Source organism: Spermophilus citellus, assembly GCF_964194105.1.
Source record: "Spermophilus citellus genome assembly, chromosome: 1".
Taxonomy (NCBI): domain Eukaryota; kingdom Metazoa; phylum Chordata; class Mammalia; order Rodentia; family Sciuridae; genus Spermophilus; species Spermophilus citellus.
Window position 1 is genome coordinate 15,605,083 of NC_138182.1, and position 24,129 is coordinate 15,629,211.

The 24,129-nt window shown below is 42.9% G+C and overlaps 1 protein-coding gene across 3 annotated transcripts in view; it reads left to right on the forward strand.

Moving 5' to 3' along the window:
• Positions 1 to 24,129, forward strand: part of ABCC4 (ATP binding cassette subfamily C member 4 (PEL blood group)) — a 226,338-nt gene that overhangs the window by 136,776 nt on the left and 65,433 nt on the right. For all 3 annotated transcript variants that reach the window (XM_081281510.1, XM_081281509.1, XM_081281511.1), the window contains one exon: positions 9,422 to 9,501. In XM_081281510.1, the coding sequence (XP_081137636.1) occupies positions 9,422 to 9,501 (80 nt within the window). The remainder of the gene's footprint in view (positions 1 to 9,421; positions 9,502 to 24,129) is intronic.

The window sequence follows — 24,129 nt, forward strand, 5'->3', positions numbered from 1 at the left end:
CACCCTGCTGGGTTGTTGTGGCCTCCTTGTCGCCTCCACCTGGTGGGTGGCCCGAGCTTTCTTGTTTCTGCCTCTGGGGTGTGTGCTCAGACCATGTTGTGTCACTGTGTGTACTGGCTACCATTGCAGTCTGAAAATACTAATATTTGTCTTGATTCTTGAGAGGGGGAGGAGACCATGCTCGTTTATTGTTGCATGTTGTTATAATTGTTCTGTTCTATTATTGGTGCTCTTACTGTGCCTAATTTTTAAATTAGATTTTATCATAGTTATGTATGTGTAGGAAAGTACACAGCCTTTGGTACTATCCGTGGTTTCAGTCATCCATGAGGGTTCTTGGAATAGCTCCCCTGCAGAGGGGGAGGGGACTGCTGTATCCCATTAAACCTACCAAATGCCCAGATGACACCCGACAAGAAGACAGATGTGGTTGTAATTTGAAATAGCAGGTTTTGATGAGAGGGCAAGGTGTGCTCCCTAATTGGTGAGCAGGTGGGAAGAGTGCAAGGTAAGAGAATTTTGTGACTTAGAAGCAGAAAGAGCGGAAGGTGGACGGATAGGGCAGACTCTGAGGCTGCCCTTGGTCTTGAAGAAGCTGGGATTTTTATAGGTCTTCTTGTTTGCACAGTCCCACCTGGGATCTTCCTGGTGGGTGACAAAACGAGAAAGCTCTCATGAGAAAAGGAAAGAGTACACACCCGCTTTTGAAACTCGTTGCTCCAATCTGTCATGTCACATAATGGAACCTTGAAATGAATATTTTGAATATATCTTAATTATGTGAAAAGGCAAGAGACTACTAGACTTTGAAAACACACTGCAGTTGTTCTAGAAAGACATCCTTTCACATCACCCTAGGAGAGTCTGAATCCCTGCCATCCCAGTTCTAGCTGAACTCCCAGGAGACACAGACATCCCAGGTGTTTGCCTGTCCCTGCGTCACTGGGACCGCTTGCACAGTGTCTGCCTTGGTCTGCCTGTGGCTCCCCCATCCCATGGCTGCCAAAAGGCAAGCAGGAGGCATGTCTGAGACTTGCCACCAGAACCCAGTTTTGGATTTCTCTGGATAAGGAGGTAGGGCAGGAAGAAGAATGACACACAACTCTTTGCCCATATTTGCTGTGTCAGGAAGATGGGGTCTTAGAAGGGCTATAAGTGGAGATCAGGAGGCCTCTTCCTCAGCACCCTCCTGGGCCTGTGTGCCAAATTTAGTACCTTAAGAAAGTCGTCTGGGTGAGCATGTGGCCATTTAAGGCTGCTGCTTAAATTGGATGCCATTTGTTACCTGACTTTATTTTAAATTCAGGGAAAAGTTCCAGGCTTATCTATAAGGCTAGGTGGGACCTCTGATACTCTCCGGATCTGTTGGGCTGGTGAGCTGTGATTGTATTTTGATCTGTGCCTGCCTCTCTCTTGTCTGTCCTTCCATCTTTTGTGCCCACTCATTGGCCCTTGCAGGGTCTGCATCTGGTGCATGCCCCTTCCTCCCTCCTTCTTTGACAGCTGCCCCCACCCCACTGCACCTGGAGCCCACTGTCCTTCTCTCTGTATCTTCTCTGGCTTTCTAGAGAACTTCTGTGTCATCATGGCAGTATCTTTAGCTGTACCCAAGCTCATTCTGCAGCTGGAAATCTTAAAATCCCTTTGGTGGAGCTCAGACAGATGAGTTAAAGAGTAGGACAGGGAAAGTGACCAGGATGATAAACCCAGCACTTGCTGTGGTACCAGATGTCCCCCAGTCGGAAAACACTGTTGAAGAAGGTGGCGTGAAACAGCATTGGAAGGAGAGACTTGAAATTTGAAAAAAGAAAAACCATTTGCTCTTGATAGCAGAAGGGCTGGCTTCATAAATTTTCCAGATTTTTTCCTGTTACTTAATGTGTGGCTCCTGGACCGCAAGTATCTACATCCCTTCGGAGTATGTTGGAAATGCAGAATCTCAGGCCCCACCCAGAGCTCTGGAGATGACTGTGCAGATTAGAGTCCTTATGATTATTTCTGAGTAAAGCCGCTGTGGCTGGGTATGGTGGTGCATGCCTATAATCCCAGCAGCTCAGGAAACTGAGGCAGGAGGATCACAAGTTCTAGGCCAGCCTCAGCAACTTAGTGAGGCTCTTAGCAACTTAGCAAGACCCTGTCTCAAAATAAAAAATAAAAGAGACTGAAGTTGTAGCTCAGTGGTTGAGCACCTGTGAGTTCAATCCTTGGTACCAAAATAAACAAATAAACAATAAAGCCACTCTGATGCCCATGAACCTTCAATGTCCTGATAAGTTCCCTGATGTGTTTACAGACTGAGGAAGATAAGGGAGCATTGTTTGCAGAATTCATCTTCCCAGTTTTGTTCCCTGAAGGTCATGCAGAAAGATGGTCATGGAGCAAGTCTCGGGTCTCATAGTCTCTTTTCAGTCTCTTTTCTTAAGTTTATGGATTTGTTTATGTTTTTGTGTAAGAGTGCCTCTACTCAGAAAATTTTCCATATTTTAAAAAGATTTGGAACATTCCTTAAGGGTTTATAGCCTGTTATTATCAATCTCTCTCTCTCTCTCTCTCTCTCTCTCTCTCTCTCTCTCTCTCACACACACACACACACACACACTTTGTTATTGATCTCATGTGAAATATAGTCTGTGTTTACAGAGGTGTATAAGTCTAGATGTATATGCAAAAAGTAACACACTTGAACAGTTAACTCACTGCACAGATTTTGCTGTGTGTATTCTGAGAATGTGTCCAGACCTCAGGGATATCAGGAAGCAAGCAAGAACAGTGTCTCACCAAGTACAGTCTCACAGCACGGTGCCTTTATGTGGACACTGCTTCTGTTTCTGAGTCTCATTTCAGGCCCTGTTTTCACCACTTATTGTAGGATCTCCTCCATTCTCAACACTAAAGCAAAATGGAGGTGACATGCAGGCCCAGGACCATGACAAAATGTGTCTCCTGAGAGCCCAGTAATACAGAGCCCAAATCCTTGGTGAGGGGCTTCATCCAAGTGATCTAGGTGCTTCCTCGGACATTGCCACCTTTAAAAAACAATTACGCTGTTGAGCCTCTGTGTTGTCCAGAGATGTGTGCATTTAAGGAATCAGAAGTCTGTATTCCACTTGAAAAAGTTTCTGCCAGAGCAATTAAAATTTTTAAGCTTTATTACTTAAAAGAGTAATTGATAATTTGGAAATTTAAGTCTCACAGGATTCATCATTTCCCCAAGAAATTTTAGTCAGTGAGTTGTCAGGTAAGTGATAATGTCGTGGCTAAGGCTTTTGGGTTGCTAGGGCTAGAATCTCCCTGCGTTAGTCAGATGAGGAGGGGTGGACAGAAAGGAGGCTGGGGCAGCTCAAGCGGCTGGAGTAAGGGTAACCACCCGGGAACTGGGCTGGTCCTTAATGGAAGCAAAGGGCCACTGTCCAGGGCTCAGGGGGCCCTTTGCCTCTCCTCTCTGCTATGAATGGTGCTTCCACCGCTTCTCTCATGGACTCACATTTGCTGAGGGGGCATCTGAATGATTTGATAGCCAGTCCCTGGATTAGGTCCCCTATCACCTTGGGTGAGTTAACTGTGGCTAGTGTTCTAGAGGGTTCCTGAGGAGGGCAATGCCATTATCCAGAGCCATCCAATAAAGGTAAAGAAGTTCAAGTTTGTAGATGGTGCTGAGTGGGGTTCAGGACCTTCCTGATAGATGAATAGAGAAGCTCCCCAGTCAGAACATGGATACAGTCAGGAGCAATGGAAGGGAAGCTGAGTGGGTACCTCCTGTCAATCTCGTCTCCTCCCTGTTCCTAAAAACTTGATAGAATTGATCTGATAGATAAAAGAAATAAAGATGCAAGTGAGGTTATTTTAAATGGAAAATTAAAACATGCTGGTTATGATGTGAGATAAAGATAAGTCATAAGCGACTTAAGTGTTCTGCTCAGTGTTTGGGTATTGGCCTAACGAAGAGCTTGAGAAGTTGGGCAAGGGTCATTGTGGATCAGTTTCAAAGGCTTCTGTTTAGTGTAGTTGTTTGGAGCTTAGATGCTTTGTAGGATAGTCAGGTGAGTGAGTAAGCCCTGGGAGATGGGGAGTGGAGATCAGATTGGGAGTATATCAGTAAACAGGAAATGAAAGTAATAAGAGAGAGAAGTTCAGGAAGAGAACCAGGAAAAAAAAAAATCAGTCAATGGCTCTATCCTCATAAAAATGGAAGAGCCAGCAGAGGACTTTGCTCTGAAGAATGAGGTTTGCCAAGCTTCTCTCCCTGCAGGCTGGAAATCCCCAGCAGGCTGGGCAGACAGCATCCACCCCCTTATGAAACACGAGTCTCCCTGAGCACCTTGGTTGGTCTTTGTCTCCTCAGCTCTAACAGTAGGAGCGAGGTCCACAAAGAGCGGCAGACATTTTTCTTTCCTGCAGAGTCCTTCTTCAGGGGCGAGCTCCTTGTGAACCTGGGGAGGGGACAAGCAGCCATGAGAGAAAGGCGGGTATCTAGAGTTGGGCAAGGCCAGTCTCTACCTCCTGGACATTCTTCAAGGTGGAATCTCAGCATCTTCAGAGGAGAGTTTGGAAATCATTGGCTCTGGAAATCATTCATGCCTCTTCCAAATCTGAAATCTTACAGTAATGACATAAGTTCTGAATTTAGATGAGGCCTTCCCAAGCACCATTTCTTATCCTTCATATCTTTGACTCTGTGAAGTAGTTGGAGGAAATTTATCATCTCCTCATCTTTAAGATAAGGAATTTGAGTCTCACCAGAATTTGAATAAGTTGTCGGACCCACAGACAGCTATAGCTCCTATTTTGTTCTCACGTTGGCCTGGCTGAATGAGTAGAATGAATCTTGTGTAGAATGATGCTGGCACACTCCTTGAATGGCATCCTCATCTCCCAGGCCCACAGCATCATGCACACAGTGACCCTTTCCAGCCTAGAGACTCAGCAGGGTTCCCACTCAATGCCCTTTACTTTGGACCAGTCTTTGTTCTGCCATCTTGTTCTGCCTGGAGTGTACAAGTCCATTCTCCTTGTCCCATTGGGTAAATTGTATGCTCATTTGTTTAGGTTGCCTGGATTTAGATTCCACTTCTCACCAAGTTCTTGTGCTTATTGTCCCTGCCTACTCTGTCTACCATTGGCTACAGGTCTGTGAGGGTCCACATGTGCAGTGCCCAACTCAAACTCAGCACCTCTCGCTTCCTGCTCTGCCGGATATCAGCCCAAAGGCCAGTTGCTCTTTTTCTTCCTCCTTCCCTTCTTCCCTTCCTTCAGCTTGAACCCAGGGCCTCAGTCATGTTAGGCAAGCAATTTACCCCTGAGCTACCATCCCAGGGTCCAGTTCTTATCAAAAGAATTAGGTTGCAGAACCAGCAGTGAGTTCTTGGTATGAATCTTTATGCTTATCTTAATGTGGCTACATAGAAGTTTATCATGGCAAAGAGTTCACTGAACACATCCACTTTTACCCCCCTCGAGGGGGCCTGGTTTGCTGGTTCCTAAGACAGTTTCTATGGCAAAGAGTAGGGCTTAAAAGAGGAACTACTTACTGGTCCATGCTGTGTCATGGATGGAATCTCAGGCATATTAGCTTTAGAAGCCAGAAATGAGAGGCCACATAATGATCCCACCTGTATGACAGGTACTGATTAGGCACATCTGTAGAGGTAGAAAGTGGATTAGTGGTTACCTGAACCTGGGCATCAATATAAGTAGCATGAGGGAATTTTTTGCTTTTGTTTGTTTGCACGCACCAGGGATTGAACCCACTGAGCCTCATCCTTAACCCTTTTTAAAATTTTATTTCAAGACAGAGTCTCACTAAGTTGCTGAAGCCAGCTTTGATCTCATGATGCCAGGAGGGATCTTATGGGGCTGTAAAAATGTCTTCAGCTTATTTTAGGTGATGATTTCTACACAGTAAAATTACTAAAATCCATTGAATTGTGTAACTAAAACGTATAAATTGAAGAGATATGAAATATACCTCAAAAATATACCACAATATTTTTATCTATAAATATAAATATAACTTTTCAAAAATGGGGTTCAAACTAGACATGGGAAGTTCCATGTGTTAAGTGATGGTTTAGTGAGACAGAAGCTGAGGGTCTTGGCTCTGGGTGAGGAGCCAGAATTCTACAGGTGATGCTAACTCCAGGTTAAATTATAGGATCAGTTCTTCAGATACCTCTCTTATTGATTTGTATTTTGAGAAGAAGTTCTAGAACTTCTTTCGAAACATTTTTAATGTGAACCGGACCAGTTGAGTAGACCCTGAATGTGATGGATGAAAGTCAGTCTTCCCAACAACCTTCCTTGTCTCTTTTCTTTCTCTTTTCCTCATCCACTTCACACTTTTACACAAATAATACTGAGTCACCAAAAATTAAAAAAAATAAAATTAAAATTAAAATTACTCATAGCACATTAGACCATTTTTTGGGACATTTAGATTGATTCCCACTTCTGACTTGCTAAATAATGTCACCTTGAATATCTTTGCACTGTGGGATATTTCCTAAAAATGGAATTTATAGGTCAGAAGGGATGAACTCTCCAATTTGTTCATGTCACCACTGTTGTTCCTGAAAATCTGCCTGTGTGATGCACGATTGCGTTGGTGTGAATTCTCAGTCAGTGGAAGTCCAGGTATGCTCTGGTTGCCAGAATCTACTGTGCCGGGGTGTTTCCTGGCTGGGTATGTCCTGTGCAGAAAGGGGGAAATGGGGTTCCCACTTGAGGTATGCAGACAGTTCCTGGGGTATGGATTTTAATCATGGGCTCCTGGCATGAAGTGAGACTGGCCATGTGAGCATGCAGAGAGGCCACGGCCAGGCCAGGACGCTGTCTTTTGAGCAATAATTGAGGGCAAGTTGCTCTTGAGAAGTCTGGAAAGGCTGTGATTAACTCTGTCCAAGTATATGAAGAGCTGTCATTCATGAGAAGTTTGAGTCACTCAATGAGGACTGAATAAGTAGCAGGAACAGTTGGGCAGTACAAGAAGGAAAGATTCGCCATCACTCTCTACCAGAACAGGCTAAAAATGGACTGGGTTCCCCTCAGGAAATCGTGGCTCCTCTTCCCTTGCGTCTCCTGGCACCTTTCAGCAAAGGCCATCCAAAGGGATGAATTGGCATGCAGGATTTGGGGGACCTCTGAGAAAATGACTTCTGGGCCATGAACTTGACACCACAGCTCCGATTCCAATAGTCTGCCACAAAGCCAGGTGGAAGTATTCTCCGAACACCGTTCCTTTTCCTCATTGTTTGTTAGAGCAAGGAAATCATGGAACCTTCCGATGTCACATTTTCTTCATTCAGCTCATTGGTGAATATAAGTTTTGGACTATCTTTTGCATTCAGTTATCGTAGTAGCTGTGTGAGGAGATGACTTTTCTCAGTGGTTTGTGTTTCTCTTGTATTCTATGCTGTTTGCAAACCTTGGGTTTCTCAGACCTTAAGATTCTTATTTTTAATAAAAGGTAAAGGACTGGTTTTCATGTACTGCTCATCTCTATGTAGCCTTTTCATCTTAAAATTTTTTTTAAAAGTTTGTTCTTGACATTTTTAAAGCTGAATCATATTTTGTGTGTCTGAAACTTGCCTGTGTTAAAAAGTTGTAGCATTTTCCTTTTTGGAAGCAGCAAGTGTTATAATCATGTCTTTAATATTTTTTAAGGTGTATTTTTCTGTCTTTCATTATTGATACTTTGAAAAGTTAAAAAAATAACTAGATAGGGGCTGGGGTTGTGGCTCAGTGGTAGAGCGCTTGCCTAGCACGTGTGAGACATTGGGTTCAATCCTCAGCACCACATAAAAATAAATAAAATAAACTATACAAGTAAAAAAAAATTTTAAAAAATAACTAGATAGGCTACAAAATCTAAAAGAATATGTGGCAAAAAATGACCTGTCTGATTATAGTGTTCTTCAAGCCTGTCCGATTAATACTTTCCTAACTTCTTGCTCCTCCGAGCTCATCAGGGAGATAGCGGAAGGGGGCATCTGGAGTTCTTTAGACATGGACTCTCAAGCTCCTTCTGAGCTACTGAGTCAGAATCTGCATTTTAGCACGGTAAACTTCCTCCTAGGTGCACACTGCAGAACCTGCTAATACTCAGGGTCCCACCTCTGTGTCTCTTTACTTTGAGCACCTATAAAAAAGTGCTTGGCATTGTGATCAGCTTCTTTCACATGCATGGACCCATTTAATCCTTGGGACAACCCTGTAAAGCTGATGTTATTAAAGGCTAAGGAAAGTTATCACAGGGCCTGCCAAAGATGTCACTAGAAGATATTTTCTGGAGTCTGTATGTCTTACGGCTGAGACAGGAAAATCAAGGCCCAACTCATATCTGACTTGAACACCCTGTGCTTCCTGGTGGAGCACAGGTGTTCTAGGAAGGACCTCAGGGGCTGTGGAAGTCTGACTGCTGATGGTCCTGCTGTTTTGTGGTTTGCAGGCTCTGGAGAAAGGAAGGCCCCTGCCAATGCTGGGAAGAGCACAGACGCCCTGTAGCTTGGCTTCCCAAAGCAGCTGCTTGGGCCCTGGGGGCACTATACAAACATGTCTCTCAGGCTTACCTGCAAAACAGTAGACCGAGCATGTGTGTACCTTCAAACCTCCCATCCCCACTGCCCGCCCCCTCTAGTCATGCAGAAGAATAGATGCTTCTTAGTTCAACCTTCCATTTCTGAAGTTTTTATGGCATAGCATTTCCTTGGATTCTATTAATGAATGATAGGAAGGGATCTTTAATCAATCCGCAAGTGTTATTTTCATTTCTTCTTGGATATTTAATTCTTTATTGGTCACACTTGGCACTCGTCTGGAAATAACGACTCCTGCTCCATTAGTACACCCACCACTTGGAAGGATTTCAAGTTTTCCCAAAATGTGAGGGGTCAGGAACCCTCCTGGGTGTGTGTGTGTGTGTGTGGGGGGGGAATACAAAGGTTACAGTCACATTTATTCAAAAATGTTCCACTTAGCAAAATTAATTCTGATAGGCAACCGGAAATTAATATTACAATTAGTATTGACTTATGTACCTAAGTAGCACTTGTTGATGTACCTAAGTAGCACTTGAATTCAAGTCCTAGATGGGGTCTCAAAAATAAGGGAACTTTCTAAAATCCACTAGTCGTTCCTGATACTGTTACAAGAGTCCCCTGCCCCACCACCACATTTTTTTTTAATTTTTAAAATCAGGGCCACATGGTAATTCCCTGCCCAGTACCATTTAATGGTATTTTTTATTTCTCTTTAGGTATCATACTATTTTCTTTTTCTTTGCCAGTGACATCGGCTTATTTCATATGAATGCATAATATATTGAATACATATGCATTTAAAATATTGTTTTGATTTGCTTGTGAATTGTTTCTCTTAAAGGGTCTATCTGGGGAAATGAGTAATTTCTCATATCCTGTTTTTGCAGGAAGAATTTTAAATCGTTTCTCCAAAGACATTGGACATATGGATGACTTGCTTCCCCTGACATTTCTAGATTTCATCCAGGTAATGTAACAGGAATGACAGTTCTGAAATTCCTATTTTCTCAAGGCTTTTCACAGGGGTTGGGGTGGGAGTAGGGCCCTGGGCCTGGCAATGTGCAGTGCTACCTTAATAAAAACCATGTTTGTAGAAGAAAGGTGTGGTTATGATCAGGAGGCTGAGTTAGCATGAGTAATACCTGGTGTGTAGGAGTGGCCATGCCGTCCTGTCAGGGTTGGTTCTTGGCAGCTACATGCTGGGTAAGTGGCCCTCAGCCTGCCTCCCAGGTATCTGGTGTGGTTTTTTGCTTTACTGTGAACTCATTTCATAATATAGAAACAATCAGCTCTCACGGAAAGATAGCTCAGATTAACTAAATTATGCATTGTAGTACCACAAAGGCCAAATATTTACTGTACCATTGTGTGTGTGTGTGTGTGTGTGTGTGTGTGTGTGTGTGTGTGTGTGTGTTTGGAGGGGATAAAACCAGGTGTGGTTACTTACAAAGAAAAGATTAGTAATAATAAGGTGAAAATAATATTTTGTTAGTAAGTACAATAGAGAGTAGTTATTGCAAATACAAAGCCTTTAAAGGCAAGCGTGTTTAAGCCAATGATTTGAGCATAGGATCAAAGTCATCTCAGAAAATGTCTTCTTTGTTTTTCTAGGCAGCTTTCCTTTTCACAAGTTGATTGCTCTGTCTTAATGTGTCTTAAAAAAACAAGCCCCTAGAAGTATCTTCTATAAAGCATTTCTTTTTGTCTGTGAACTTGAGGTCCTCAAGAACAATGTTGGGTCATTTCATCTCATGTGGTGTTTTTTTTTTTTTCTTTCTTGTTTAATTCTGCCTATTTTGCAGTGATTCAGTGATTTTTTTTTTAAGTGTTTATTTTGGAAGTGAAATGCATCTATCAAAAGCTGCACATATTCTAAAATCTCAGCTTCTGTTGCTAATGCATCCTGAGTTTGAACTACTTTCACTTCCCCTCAGGGCCAGTTGACAGTTCTAACCGTGAGCCAGGTTAAAGGGTAAGAAGAAGTGCTATGAAGTGCATTTACTGTTTGGGCCTAGTGGTCCTTCTCCCTTTTCTTTAATGCTCAGAAGTTCTCTGAGTCCAAGGTTAGGACAACTTCTGGAGTCACTTTTTTTTTTTTTTTAAAGGAGCCCAAATTACTTAATTTGGAAAATTAGACATGTCAGAAAAATCAGTAATAGTCCTGATAGGAATACTGAAATTCCTATTAGTCACACAGAAAGGAGGCAATAAATATATCTAACTGCAAACAGCATAGCCCTTGGCCGATGGCATCCACTATTTACCAAGGGGAAGTAAACCGAGACTTACCTGGGACTCACGGGTGGAGTCCTCTTACTGCAAACAAGCACCTCTGATTTTGTTTTTTTCCCTACTTCAAACTTATTTGGTAAATGTGTCCTGCTGGGTTTAGCTAAGTTATTCATCCCCAGGAGCAGTCTTCCACTGAAACACTTTCATTTTTTTTCACAGAATACAGATGACTGGAAGTACACATTTTGACAGTGATTGTTAATTACTTTGAGAAGATTTTGTGAAAGGTTGCTTTCCTTCGCAACTTCAACTTAGGCGAAGGCTGGGTTCCCAGCGCCGGCTGGCCCACTGTGTGCTTAGCAGAGTGAGCCCTGCTAATTAGAACCCCTCATGTGTTTTTCGGATCGCTTGTGGAGGGAAAGGATGCTACTTCATTTCAATATAGACACTCTCAGCAGTGTGAGGAGAGAACATTCTAGTCTCGTTGTACTTCTGTTTAACCAGATAGACAAGGGCCTTTTTTTTTTTTTTTTAAATCCGCTCACATAATCTTGGTAAACTTATCATTGTTGAATACTCTGGGTCCCAATCAGCTGATTTCTTGAGTCAACCAGCAAAGGTAAATCTTGATGGTATTGTCTCCAAGAAAGGAGTTTTATAGAGAGGATAACTCAGTTATCAATTATGATAAAGATCTATTGTCACTTGTTTTGTTTGCAGGTGTCTTTAATAAGGCTTCCCATAATCCCTTCAGGAAGAAATATTTTCTCCTTTTAAAAATAGTATTAGCTCAATATAAAAGCGCTGATCCCTGCCATTGTTGTTGATTCTTTGAGGGACATTTCCCAACATTCATTGTTTAAATGGTTGTCAGGAGGAATCAAATGAAACTCCATAAACAATACCCTCACTGGCTCATCTGACTTGTGTGCCGAGCCTTTCTTGGGAGGATTTGCATTCGATGAGTGGGCTTTTGACTGAGCTATCGCCCGGATCATTTTGAAGTATTTGGGGCCTGTTGCTATATTAGCCAGCAAAGGTTTTTATTAAAGCCACAAAAATGAATTTAACTTGCCCTCAAATAAAGGCCAACAAAAGTCTTGAGTATAAATTAATTTAGTTTTTTTTTTTTTCTTTATAAGTTGTATAGGACTGTGTAAGGATAAAAACAACCAGTGGTGTTCTGGGACTCTTAATGGAATCATGTAAACTTAAAATAAACACTATTATGGTAAGCACATAGAATGAAAACTAATTTTCCAAATCAAATACATTATATTCAATTCATTTTCCCCAATCAACCAAATGTTTAAAACCTGTTAGTTATAACAGCAATCTTCTGGAAATTAATTAGAAGCCTATTAGCTCTGCTAGCTGAGCCGAATGAAGGGGTTGCTCCTTACATTTCTAAATAGTCTCCTGAATTAAAGCGAAGCAAGGTCAAAATGACAATCAGCTGCACTCACCTGATCTTTAGGGTGGTGGTGGTGGGAGGGTTGTTTGGTTTTTCAGTGGAAATTTTGTTAACTCTAACTCAACCTTTTAATACATTTTTAAACATTTAAGTACTCATCAGGTAGACCCTGCAGGTAGCATGAATATTATCTGTCTCAGCAGCCCCTCAATGGCATGGGTGTCTGAAAGGGAAATGACTTTTCAAGCCTCTTGTCTGCTCATCAATTCTTCTAAAGGATTCATTAGCCCCTTTCAAAATTGAGATAGTAGAAAATTTCCTGTCTGCCTTTGTTCTTAACGTCATTAGCAGAACCCTCTGTTGACATCAGCAGGCCCAGGGTTTCAGTGTCTCTCATCAGATTCTGTGGGTATTTACAGCACAACCAGCTTCCCCCTGGGTGCAGAGAAACTCACAAAGCACGAGGCTGCTGAGTCTGACTGAGATAATGGAGTTTAGCAAGGACTGGGCTGTTTTATCAGGAAGTACCCTTGGTGATGTCTAGCAGGAGGTAGGGTGCTTGCTGATACCCAGGAAAGCTGCACATCATCTGATATTCTTGAGCCAGAAAGAACTTGGCAGGATATAGTAACAAACAGGATAAAAATAAAAATTCAAAGCTTAGAAACCTGGCTGTGGTTATAGCCCAGGGTTAGAGTACTTGCCTACCTTGTGCAGGGTTCTGGGTTCAATCCCCAGCATCACAAATACAAAACTTAGTATCTTTATGAATAGGGAGTTAAGCTTTCCAGTTATCAGGATATTTTGCTGGTTTGTATTTTTTTTCTGCCTAAAGATATGCATATGCACATGCTTTTTGAGAGTTAAAATCGATTATAGAAATAATATGATTCCTTTTATCCCCGTGGAGTTTCATATCCCAAGCACGCATTTTTGATTTTTCTATAAGATAATGATTAGTTTTGTGGTTTTATAAATAAGAGTTCAGAACAGTGGCTCACTGGGATAGAACTTGGATTTGCAGTTGAGTCTGATGCTGAGGAATCAGTGAGGGACCAGAACACAGTCCCTCTGCTTCGGGCATGATGTCCAGAGTCACTGTGCTCTGTAGAAGCCAGGCAGAAACCAGGGACAGAGTTACTCTGATGAAATGACTGAGATAAGGAAATCCTATTAAAAGGTGAGCAAATTCTTTCACTGGAAAGGGGTTATTTGCCTGTGTCCCTGGTACTTCAACAAAAGATTTGTATTTGGATGAGCATTGAGGGGTTTTTATATTGTTTAGTCACTGTAGAATGCTCATGAAAAACAGTGTCATATCTAGTTTGGAAAATGTTTGCCATTTGCAGCTGTCCTACATTAGTGCAAGAAGTTCAGAAGGGGTGGAGGGCAGAGGGGACAGGTCGAGGAACAGTAGTGATCCAAAGGTGAGTTTTTGACAGGGTAGAAGTGTAGATCAAAATGGAAGGATGTTTCAAATATATCATAAGACATAAATATATCATTGCAAATATTATGTACAGAATATGAGGTAACCACCTGCAGGTTCTGGGAGGGTTGCCCTGGGCTTATCAGGCAAGTTAGCTAGGGTCTGTCACTGCACATCTGGCTTAGGAGTGTTGTTCAAATGTTGTTTCTTTGCTGTTTGAACAATTGTAACTTCTGTGAATATTAACAAGATTTCGAAAACTAAGTTATCTGTCAACTTAAAAGTTGGGATTTCTATGAAAACAGGAATCAAATACTCATATTTGAAGATATTAATCTAGATCTCAGGTATGAGAAATCAGCGAGGGGGAGACTGTTTGAACAGGAATTTGGCCCTTAAAAGATGATGTATTTGGGTAAACCAAAAAAGAAAGCATAGATCACTGAAATTCACATTTTTAAGTATGTGATGAGTATAAATACAGAAGCATGATTGTAAAACTTCATTTTCTTAAAATAATGATTGACTTTTTAATAGATGCCATATTTGTAATCTTTTAATAGCATTTTAATTAAAATTTAATTGTTAAAATGGTAATTTTTATATAAATTTAATAATGCAAACATTTGTGATATTTGGTGGCCAGATATGTTTTATGACACTGTTTGCAATTAAATGTATTATGAAAAATCTTGAAATTCCCCCAACAGGAAAACATTATTTCTATTATAAATGTATGAATTTTGAAAAGAATTGCTAATGCTTATTCCTATACCAAGCCCCACCCCACTGATCTTTTATTGAGCTGCTTTTATTGTGTGTTGGCTGTACAGAGAAGAAAAAGAGCCTTTATCTTCATTTCCTAACAAGCTTTTATGGAGTGTCTCATGTGTGCAGGCCCCATGTTGGGCTTGGGGATATAGAACTTGAGTGGAATGGGATTCTGTCTTCTGAGGCATCACGCTGGGAGGGACCCATAGAAAGCCACCACTGCCATGCTGGGTGACAAAGTTACAAAAGAGGGAGCACTGCAGGAGAATGGTTAAGACTTTTGCAGGAGGCATGTTTCCAATCCCAGGTGTGTGCTTTCAGTTGCTTATCTTGGGGAGCTCATGAGACTTCCAGAGGTGGGTGTGCTGTGGGTAGCTGGAAGCAGGAGTGCTTCAGAAAGAGCTGGTACCCGGGTCGAGCCTGCGTCTTCTTCCCTCAGGAGGTAGTCAGTGACCCTGGGCAGTGGTTTCCCAGAGACAGGGAAGCCCTTTGAAGGGCCATGATTTCCTGAGGTTTCAAGAGAAAGCAGAGAAACAGAAGAGCTGCAGAGTGAGCAGAAAGGAGAAGAGGAAGACTGCTGTTGGGGAAGCCAAAGGAAGATGGTGTGATAAACAGGAGAAGGCGAGAGATAAGGCGTCAGGCCAGCTGGGTGAGGGGGGGTCCCTAGTGACCACCAGCAAGAACAAGTCCAAGAAAGGAGGCCAGGATGCCGGCTGTGGGACGGTAAGAGCAGAGTGGACTGTAGAGATTCCTGTTTGGAATGCAGGGTGTGGGGAGGTGTTGCTGGATCCTGGAGTTTTCAGTTCTTGTGGGGTGCAAGGGGGGGGGGGCATTGCATGTGTCAAGGGACAGGTGAGGCTGGATCCAGAGGGGTAAAGGCTGGACAGGATTCAGAGATGGCTACAGACTTCCTCTCTCCCTTCAGGGAAGGGGGTTAGCGTGGGGTGCCCTGAGACCAGGGAGGACAAGGCAGGAAGCTCTCTTCCTCCATAGCCCTCCTCAAGGACCCTGGCATCCATAGTGAGTGTGAATGTTCACTTTCTGAGTACCACCTAGGAAGGCCTGGAGAGAGAAAGGAAGTGGCTACAGCTTTCTGTTCCGTTGGTTTATGTTTTTAAAGTTATTTTAGGTGCCAGGTGTGTTCCCACTCAGGTTTTGATGAATCTGTTCATCTTTGGCATATTCAATAACCTCCATCATTTTAACTATATTACTTCTGAAGACTTTATTCATAAATCTTTTCTCAACCAATTTTATCTCTTGCTCTTAAATGCAATCTCGTGTCATTTATTTAACATTTTGGAATTAGGAGGAAGACTGGCCTGGTTCTCTCTCAGCTCCTTCTGTCTTTGCCTTCTCTGCGCTGTAGAGATTAGCCTGTCCCAATCCTCTGAAATCAGCAGATACCTTTGTTCTTTGCTTGAAAATACCAGTATCATTGCTGGTTTCAATGCTTTAACTAGATCTTCTCCCCTGAATCAGAGACCTGACTATGTCCTAGAAGGGTGAGTCTCCTCAGTGGATAATCAGATTACGGCTTCCTCTGGGCCCAGCTGGGGAGCACCTGTAACTAGAACAGGGACTTAAACCTTTTTCTCACTGATTAGCACCCTCTTAGAATCCGTTATCTAAATCGATCTGTTTTGCTTCACTTGCCTAAGTTTTGGGTTATAACGGGCAAGCAGAGAATAAAATTCAGATTCCCTAGCCCTCGTTTCTCTCCAACTCATAGAAAGAAGGCACATGCCAGCTAGACTGAGTGTGGTGTGTGTGTTTGAATGGTATATTTGCACACTTTTAGCCCATTTTCATATGTATCTTCTTTATTCTTTGAGGATCAGCAAAAGCTTCCCTTCCATGGTTGGGACACTTTCTTTCTTTACTCTAGTTCATCACAAAGCCAAGTCTGTGTCCTGCAAAAGAGAAGGGGTCTGTCACTGAGCATGGTTCCCTTGGCTCTCTCATTTAAGCCTTCCTCATCACCAGTGAGTTAATATTCCTGGAGCGCTTCCTGTGAGTTGGGCGCTTTTCTACAATTAAAGTATAGAGCAGTGAACCAGGGGGGCTTCAGCTCCTGGGAATTGACATCTTGATGCAGGAGACAGAAAATGGACAAGCCAGTAAAGCCCATCAGCTGGGTCCCGTGTGCTGCTGGTGCCTTCAGGAAGGGCACATCTTCAGGAGTGATCGTTGGAAACACATGGTCCAGGTGATGCTGAGTTTGAACAATAAGAAGGAGAGAGTCATGCAGAGGTCAGGGGCAGGGTGGGTGAGGAGCAGTTGCCAAGACTCCAGGTGGCTTGTCCCCAGGAAGAGTCACATGTTGGTCTGAGGAAGAGGAGACATGAGAGGTAGGAGAGCGGGACCACCGTGGCCTCCAGCCCCAGTGGAAGAGGCTTGGCCTGTGCCCTGGGTGCAAGGGAAAATGACAGGGACAACTTAAACAAAGGAGGGACATGTTCACTTTGTGTGTTGAAAGGAGATGTCATGTCTTTTGTCACCAATTTGGAATAAATAGTCTCTTATAGGAGAGGCTCTGGGCTTGCATTCTGCGAATCCCCTGAGGCCACACAAACTGCTGAGTGCATCCACCATGCAGAGATGGCTCCCTGTTCAGGACAGGAGCTTCCTCCTTCTAGCAAGCTTCCCTAATTTTAGGGCAAACACCTGAGTGCCAAGGTCAGGATGATGTCAGGTTTTTGCTGTTGTTTTCCATGAGGCTGGACTGATTCAATTTCTATTTGGTTATCTTGATTTTTCTAAGCAGAGTGGAGTTGTTGTTAACCAAGAATTCTTAAGTCAGCACATAAGGTGGAAGGCTTTTGTATATTTGTTTGAGTGGTGCTGTGCACAGCTCTGGGATAACACTGTGTGAATAAGAAGGAAAAATTGGCTGTGACAGAGCAAATACACATTGCTCAGGTTGGAGCTTAACTTTAAGACTTTCTGAACAACAGGTGATTCTATATCATACTTGTATTATTGGCTGAAAGGGTGATCTTTATAGATAAGTACATATAGGTATGATAAAGTTAAATTAATTTTCCCCTACATTTTTTATTGGTGCATTATGATTATACATAATGGTGGGATTTATAGTATATTCACACATGAAGGAACAGTGTAATTTGGCCAGGATCAATCATTCTTCAGTATTTCTCCTTTCTCTTCCTCCCTCCCCCTGGTCCCTTTCCTCAACTCTGCTGATCTCCTTCAATTTTTCATGGGATTTCCCTCACAAACCTTTGTTTTCTAAAGCTAAATTTAAATACTATGTATAATATATAAACTACATAGAAAAAATATCATTTTTATTTAACTAAAAACTGTCATTTAATTAAATTGAATGTTTAATTTAAAATTTCAGTATTCTTAAAAATAATCAAGAATCTAAGCCATCTCTTTCTGATGTTATTTTTTAGTGATATCTTTCTGGGAAGATAGTTTTGATACATTTGATTTCAGACAACACAGGCTGCCAGTATACACAAACACACACATACACACACACCCTCCTCAAGGAGAAATTAAGTCATCAATATGTGATACTTTAAAATCAAATAGTGATTTGATTTTAAAATGTAAATCGAGGAAAATAATGTTCATGGCTGGAATGTATGGTGTGCATTGAGCTCTCGTTGAACCAGGGTTGGCATTTTAGCCAGCTTTGAAAACTTTTTTGAAGACTTTATACTTGAACCTGGAGACATCTGGACCCAGACAAGGATGTTGAGCAGGCCAGGGAGCCCCTCTCCTGCCTGGTGATATCCTACAGCGTAAGGATGCGTGCCATGTCCCTGTCTGTGCCTGTGTCCTCTGAAGATATTATCATTCCCAGTTGGCAGGCTTCACTGAAGATAAGGCCACAAATGTGGTTCGTGCACACATGTTGCCTGTTCTCTGAATTGTGTTCTTGTTCTCCAATTTCAGTCTTTGTGGACTCCTCCTGTTCCCTCAATACTTGGTCCCTGCATCTGGGCTGGGACCGCTGCATGTGGCCTCCTTCCATGCTGTGCCACAGTGGGCCTCCTGTCCTTGGCTTTTGACGGACCCCTCACCCCATTTCTATTTGGTGTTGGGCAGTGCCACGGTCCACTTGGTTTATTCACCACCCACGTGCCCAGTGGTGAATAAACCCTGATGGTGTTTCATGATTGGATTCTTTCTGAGGCTTTCTGTTTTCAGGGGAAACACAGGGGAAGTCACTAGGGCTTCGTAAGCTGAAACTAAAGATGGCCACTTCAGACTTGCTCTTGAAGCCCCAGGGTGAACGTTCGCCCTGACCTGTTGACTCCATTGTCAGTCAGTGCTCTAGACAGAATGAAGAAGTTGTTTTATTTCTTCATTCATTTTCTCCTCCTGGGTTAGGTGGCGGTGCTGGCGTTTCCTCTGCAGAATGCTAGTGAGTGGGCTGCCTCTCAGGGCCCATGCTCTGCCCCAGAGTCACTCGCAGTTCTTCCTAAACTTGTTCATGCTACTTGTTCTTGACACACTTACCATCTGAACCGATGAATTGGAGTGGCAAATAGCAGAGTGGTTTTGACAAGTTGAAGGCTTTGAAAAGATTTAATAAAGACTTCACTAGTAAGTGTTTTTTCCCCCTCTGTAATTTCAATATGGATGAAAATAAATGAGGGTCAGCGAGCAATGGGAGGACTAGAAGAGGACCCTGTACTCAAGAGTTTCCCAGGAGTCTCAAAAACTGTAGACAGTGCACTATAGGTGTGTTTATATAAAGAAGATCATGAGAAACTCCATCATCAGATCAGACTCTATACATGTTTTTTGAAATATATCCATATATATATTGGTACTAGGGATTAAACTAAGGGGCACTCAATCACTGAACCCATCTCCAACCCTGTTTTGTATTTTATTTAGAGACAGGGTCTCACTGAATTGCTTAGTGCCTTGCTTTTGCCAAGACTGGTTTTGAACTCTAGTTTCTCCTGCCTGTGCCTCCAGAGCTGCTGGGAAATATATATTTTTTATTTGTTCTTTGTAGATATACATGACAGTAGTTGGTGGTACATGATGTGGATTTACACTGGTTGTGTATTCATATGTGAACATAGGGAGGTCACGTCTGACTCATTCTACTGTCTTTCCTGTTCCATTCTTTCTCCCTTCCTATCCATGTTTTTAAGTTAAAGCAAAGTTTTCAAGTTTTGCATTACTTCAGAACTGCCTTCTATGTGTTCAGATCACAGCAGGTAAGCAGGCTTCTTCTGTAACCTGCCTGGGGAAGTTGGGGAAGGCATTTAGATGTTTCCTGAACCACATGTAGAGGAGGAGGACGTACATGGCAGGAAGCCCAGAGCATGGAATGTTCACAGGGAACCACAGGGTAGGTCAGCCATGTCAATAAGCTAGAGACAGGCATTGGAGGAGATAAAAGTAGGTGGCCCCAAAGGGGTCAGACCTCAGGGAAACTTGTGTTTCAAGATTTAGTTTTGCTGGGCACAGTGGCACAAGCCTATAGTCCCAGTGGCTCAGGAGGCTGAGGCAGGAGGATCTAGTTCAAAGCCAGCCACAGCAGAAGTGTGGTTCTATTCAGTGAGACCCTGTCTTCAAATAAAATACAAATAGGAAAATGGGCCTGGGGATGTGGCTCAGTGGTTGAGTGCCCCTGAGTTCAATTCCAGTACCACTCCCCACCCCCCACCCCAAAAAAGTTTAGTTTTGGAGTGTTGAGATGACCAGAAGGATGGAGTTACAGTAACACAGGGAAGACAGGAAAGGACACTGTTTGAATGTCATTCCCTTGGGACATCCAAGTAGGAACTCCAAAGTGTGGGCAATGCAAGTCCTTGATTCTGCATAGTGGGTCCACATTGCAGGATACCCCCTCCCCAAGGGCAGATGTCAGCCCCAAGCCCTTTTCCCAACAGCACCAGCATGCATACCACCCTTAGCTCAATAATATCACCAGCCCAATAATATCACCTTGTTATGTTGTCCAGCCCAATAATATCACTACATGTGTTTGTATCCCAGATTCTAGGGCTGTACATACACTGTACATAGCTCTAGGTGTGTTGCTCTCTAGTCAGATTGTAGTTGCTGGGAGAATTGGAGCTGTTAGCAGTTCCAGAGAAAGAAGGAAGGCAGCATAGGAGCCTAATGATGCAGTCTGTTTAGTGTGCTTTACCTGGGGATTCAAGAATCCTGAAATTGCTTCAGCCAGTGCTGTTGGCTTCCCAGGCTCATGTGTTATTGGCATGAGGGTTGAGCGTGCTGCACAGGAATGGATGTGCATGACTGGGTGGCACTTGCAGCATAAGTGAGGTTCAAGGATCAGGTAGGGCAGAGTGGGGGCGGCCTCGGATCCCACTTTGTCATTTCAAGGCCAGCTGTATCCTTAGTCTTTCTTCTTTTTCAAAGTCTCACACTCTGCACCTGTAAAACCCCTATATGCCATTGGGGTTGCCGTGAGGCTAAAATGGCATTTTTTCATTAAAATTATTTTTTGGTTTTTGTTTTGTTTTAGAGATGGGACCTTGTTATGTTGTCCAGGCTAGCCTCAAGCTCCTGGGCTTCAGTGGTCCTCCTGCCTCACCCCCCAAGTAGTTAGTACTATAGGTGTGTGCTACCATGACTGGTTAAATTTTATATATATATATATATATATATATATATATATATATATATATAGAGAGAGAGAGAGAGAGAGAGAGAGAGAGAGAGAGAGAGAGAGAGAGATATTTCTTCTTCCTCTGGGGATGCTGGGAATTGAACCCAGGGCTTTGCATATGCTGACAGGTACGCTACCACTGAGTCACACCCCAGCACCATTTCAGCAAAACTTTTAGTGTATTGTCCAAGCACATGACATGCATACATAAGCGGTAGTTATATTGAAACCACATTCATTTTTAAATGGGACAAATAGTCTCTAGCAACATTGGTCACATCATGTTGTATTATAGTAACAATGTCAGGTGGACACCAGCCCAATAATATCACTACATGTGTTTGTATCCCAGATTCTAGGGCTGTACATACACATCTATGAACCCTGAAGATTTAAATGGCTGTTTCCCATTTAGAGTTACAGTATCAGAATCAGTTGTCCTCAGAAAAGACCACAGAATGTGACAGATTTCATATTCACGTGATTTCCGTAGTGCTTGTGAAACTTCCTTTGTCCCCAATAACAGTGAGTAGAGTCTCAATGATCTGGAATTCTTGTCATTACCATCATCACTTCTGAGAGGTCTTCCTGCGGGACACATGGGAAAATGAACCTATGATGCAGAGGTGGGACTTGGGCATGTCAGTTTAACGATTCGGGGTTGCTCTGAGCGTGGAAACCCATGCACAGCTGCCCTCAGCAAAATGCCGAAATTTATTGAGGAGAAATGAATTGCAAACCTTTCTTCCCCACACACCCTCATCCCAAAAGAAAAAGAAAAAAAAAAAAAACAGCTTGACTGAGCTTAAGTAACTGACTTTTCATATCCTTTCATGGGACACAAAGGGCTAATCCTGAGGCTACTTGAGCCACCAATGCAGGCGGTGGTGGGGACCACCACGGAATGTGTCATTGCCTCCTCCCCCCACACAAAACACATTGACTGCGGCTTTATGAAGTGAAAATGCCCAAGCAAAAGAAAATGTGAAGGAGGTGTCCTCAGTCATCTCTTCCTGGGGGAGGAGTGAGAAAAAGCTTCTGCATCTGGGCGTTGAGAACAAAGCCAGCCTAAGACTTGGGGATAATGGGCCGGGTCACTGGCTTTTATGGAAGCATAAGGGTGGGACTGCCTTGGCTTGTCTCCGTACCACTGACCCTTGCATTTCATTGTGTAGAGATGTCAGGGAAAGTGTGTAGAAAGCCCATGAACAATGACTTTGTCATTTGTTCACCCCTGCTCCCCACTCCCACCCTCAAATCCCCCTCGCACAAAAGAGATTGTTAGTGAGGTTGCTTTGCCCTCGTTTCAAAGATCTCTGTCTTACTCTTTAAGAGTAAAATCATCCATTTTAACTGAATCACAGTGTTTTCATGCTTTCAACAGCAACAAAAGAGGTTTAGTCCGTGAGTTTGCAAGGAGGGAATAGTCCGTGGAAGCGCCAGCCCTGGAGATGATGATTCCTGCCAGCTGCCAGGTTAAAGTGGGCTTCCTGCCCCGGACAGGGGAGTTGATGACATGGTTCTGGACCAGACTTGACCCGCGGGCTTCAGTAATCAGGGTGATAGGGTTCACACAGGCCCATTCCTATGATTCCCTTACCTTTCTTTTTCTTTACTTTTCATTCTTTCTTTCTTTTCTTTTTTCAATGACAATGAGATGGTTGGGTCCTTTCCAGTGAGAAAGCACACGTAGAAAGCAGCACTGTCAACATCAACATGGTGACAGTTAATCACCGGGGACCCTCCCAGGCTTCCAGGCTGGCAACCGGTGTTGCAATTTGTCGCAGCATGTGCGCTCCAATGATAATGGTTGTCGTTTAACAAGACACTAATTAAGACCTAAAGAAAAAAAATGCAGGGTCTCGTTTTTATCAAGCCTGGTGGTATTCTGCAGAGCATAGAACTTTGCATCCTGGCATTATTGGATGATGTCCATGGCAAAACAATTGTGGCCATTCACAGAGTGGTCTCTTGTCGTCTGGCATCCTGCGTCACGATAAAATGGGCAGTTATTACTCAGGAGAGGAAAATGGCTACACATTTAGTCTTCGAGGACCCTCAGAGTCTCCATATGCGATTCTTGATTGCATTCATTTTAGTTTAGGTACCTAATGGGTTTTCTTGATAAGATGAACAAGAAAGGGTGAGGCTGGCGAACTTGCCTCCCTTTTATTAACATCTCGCATTTGCTGATCCGCATGTGGATGTGTCTCTTCACTGTGATGTGGGACACAGTCCATTATAGTCTGCTGTCTCGTGATGGTCTCCTGCTTGTGAGTTTCCTCACTCATTGGTGTCTTGCAGCCTTTGTCTAGGTCACTGGGCATTCTCTGATTGTCCTCTGCATTCAGTCCTGAAGCAGGAAGCCCAGAGTGCGCTCACAGCAAGGGGCCAGCACCCCATGGGGCAGTTGTCACCCATGGCCATGTTTGTTCTGAGGCACATTGGACCTCATGTGTGTCCCTTTGCCCCCACTATCAGTGCCCAGAAGGCTGTCACCTCTAGGCATTGTGACTATTCTGTATACATTGCCCAATATTTGAACATGGAATTCTGGTGGCATAATTCTTTTACCCTATCTTTATTTTTAATTGGGATGTAGTTTACATACAATAAAATAAACTTTGTCCTTTAGTTTGCTGGATTTTGATAATTGTGCACATCTCTGTGACTGCCACTCTGAAATGAGATATAGGACATTTCTCTTGCCCTCAGAATGTCTCCTGTGCCATACTGCAATTTCCACACCCCAGCCTCGCCCACATTGCCTTCAACATAGATTCGCTTTCCTGTTTCTGACCTACATATACAAGAAATCAATACAGAATATATTTTTTCTGTGGCTGGATTATCTTTCTCATCCTAATGTTTTTTCCTTCCAGGCATGTTTTGAGGGTTTCTTTTTAAATTTTTTCCTGAATAGTAAGTATCCCATTGTAGGAAGATACCCGATTTTATCTTTTCTGCACATGACATTTGGATTGTTGCTTTTTTTTCCTTTTTAAGCAGTTGACCCTTTTATTCAAGTGTTTATGGGCACATATGTTTTCATTCCTCCTAGATAAAACACCTAAGAGTGAAATTGCTGAATTATAGTGAGGATTATGTTTACTTT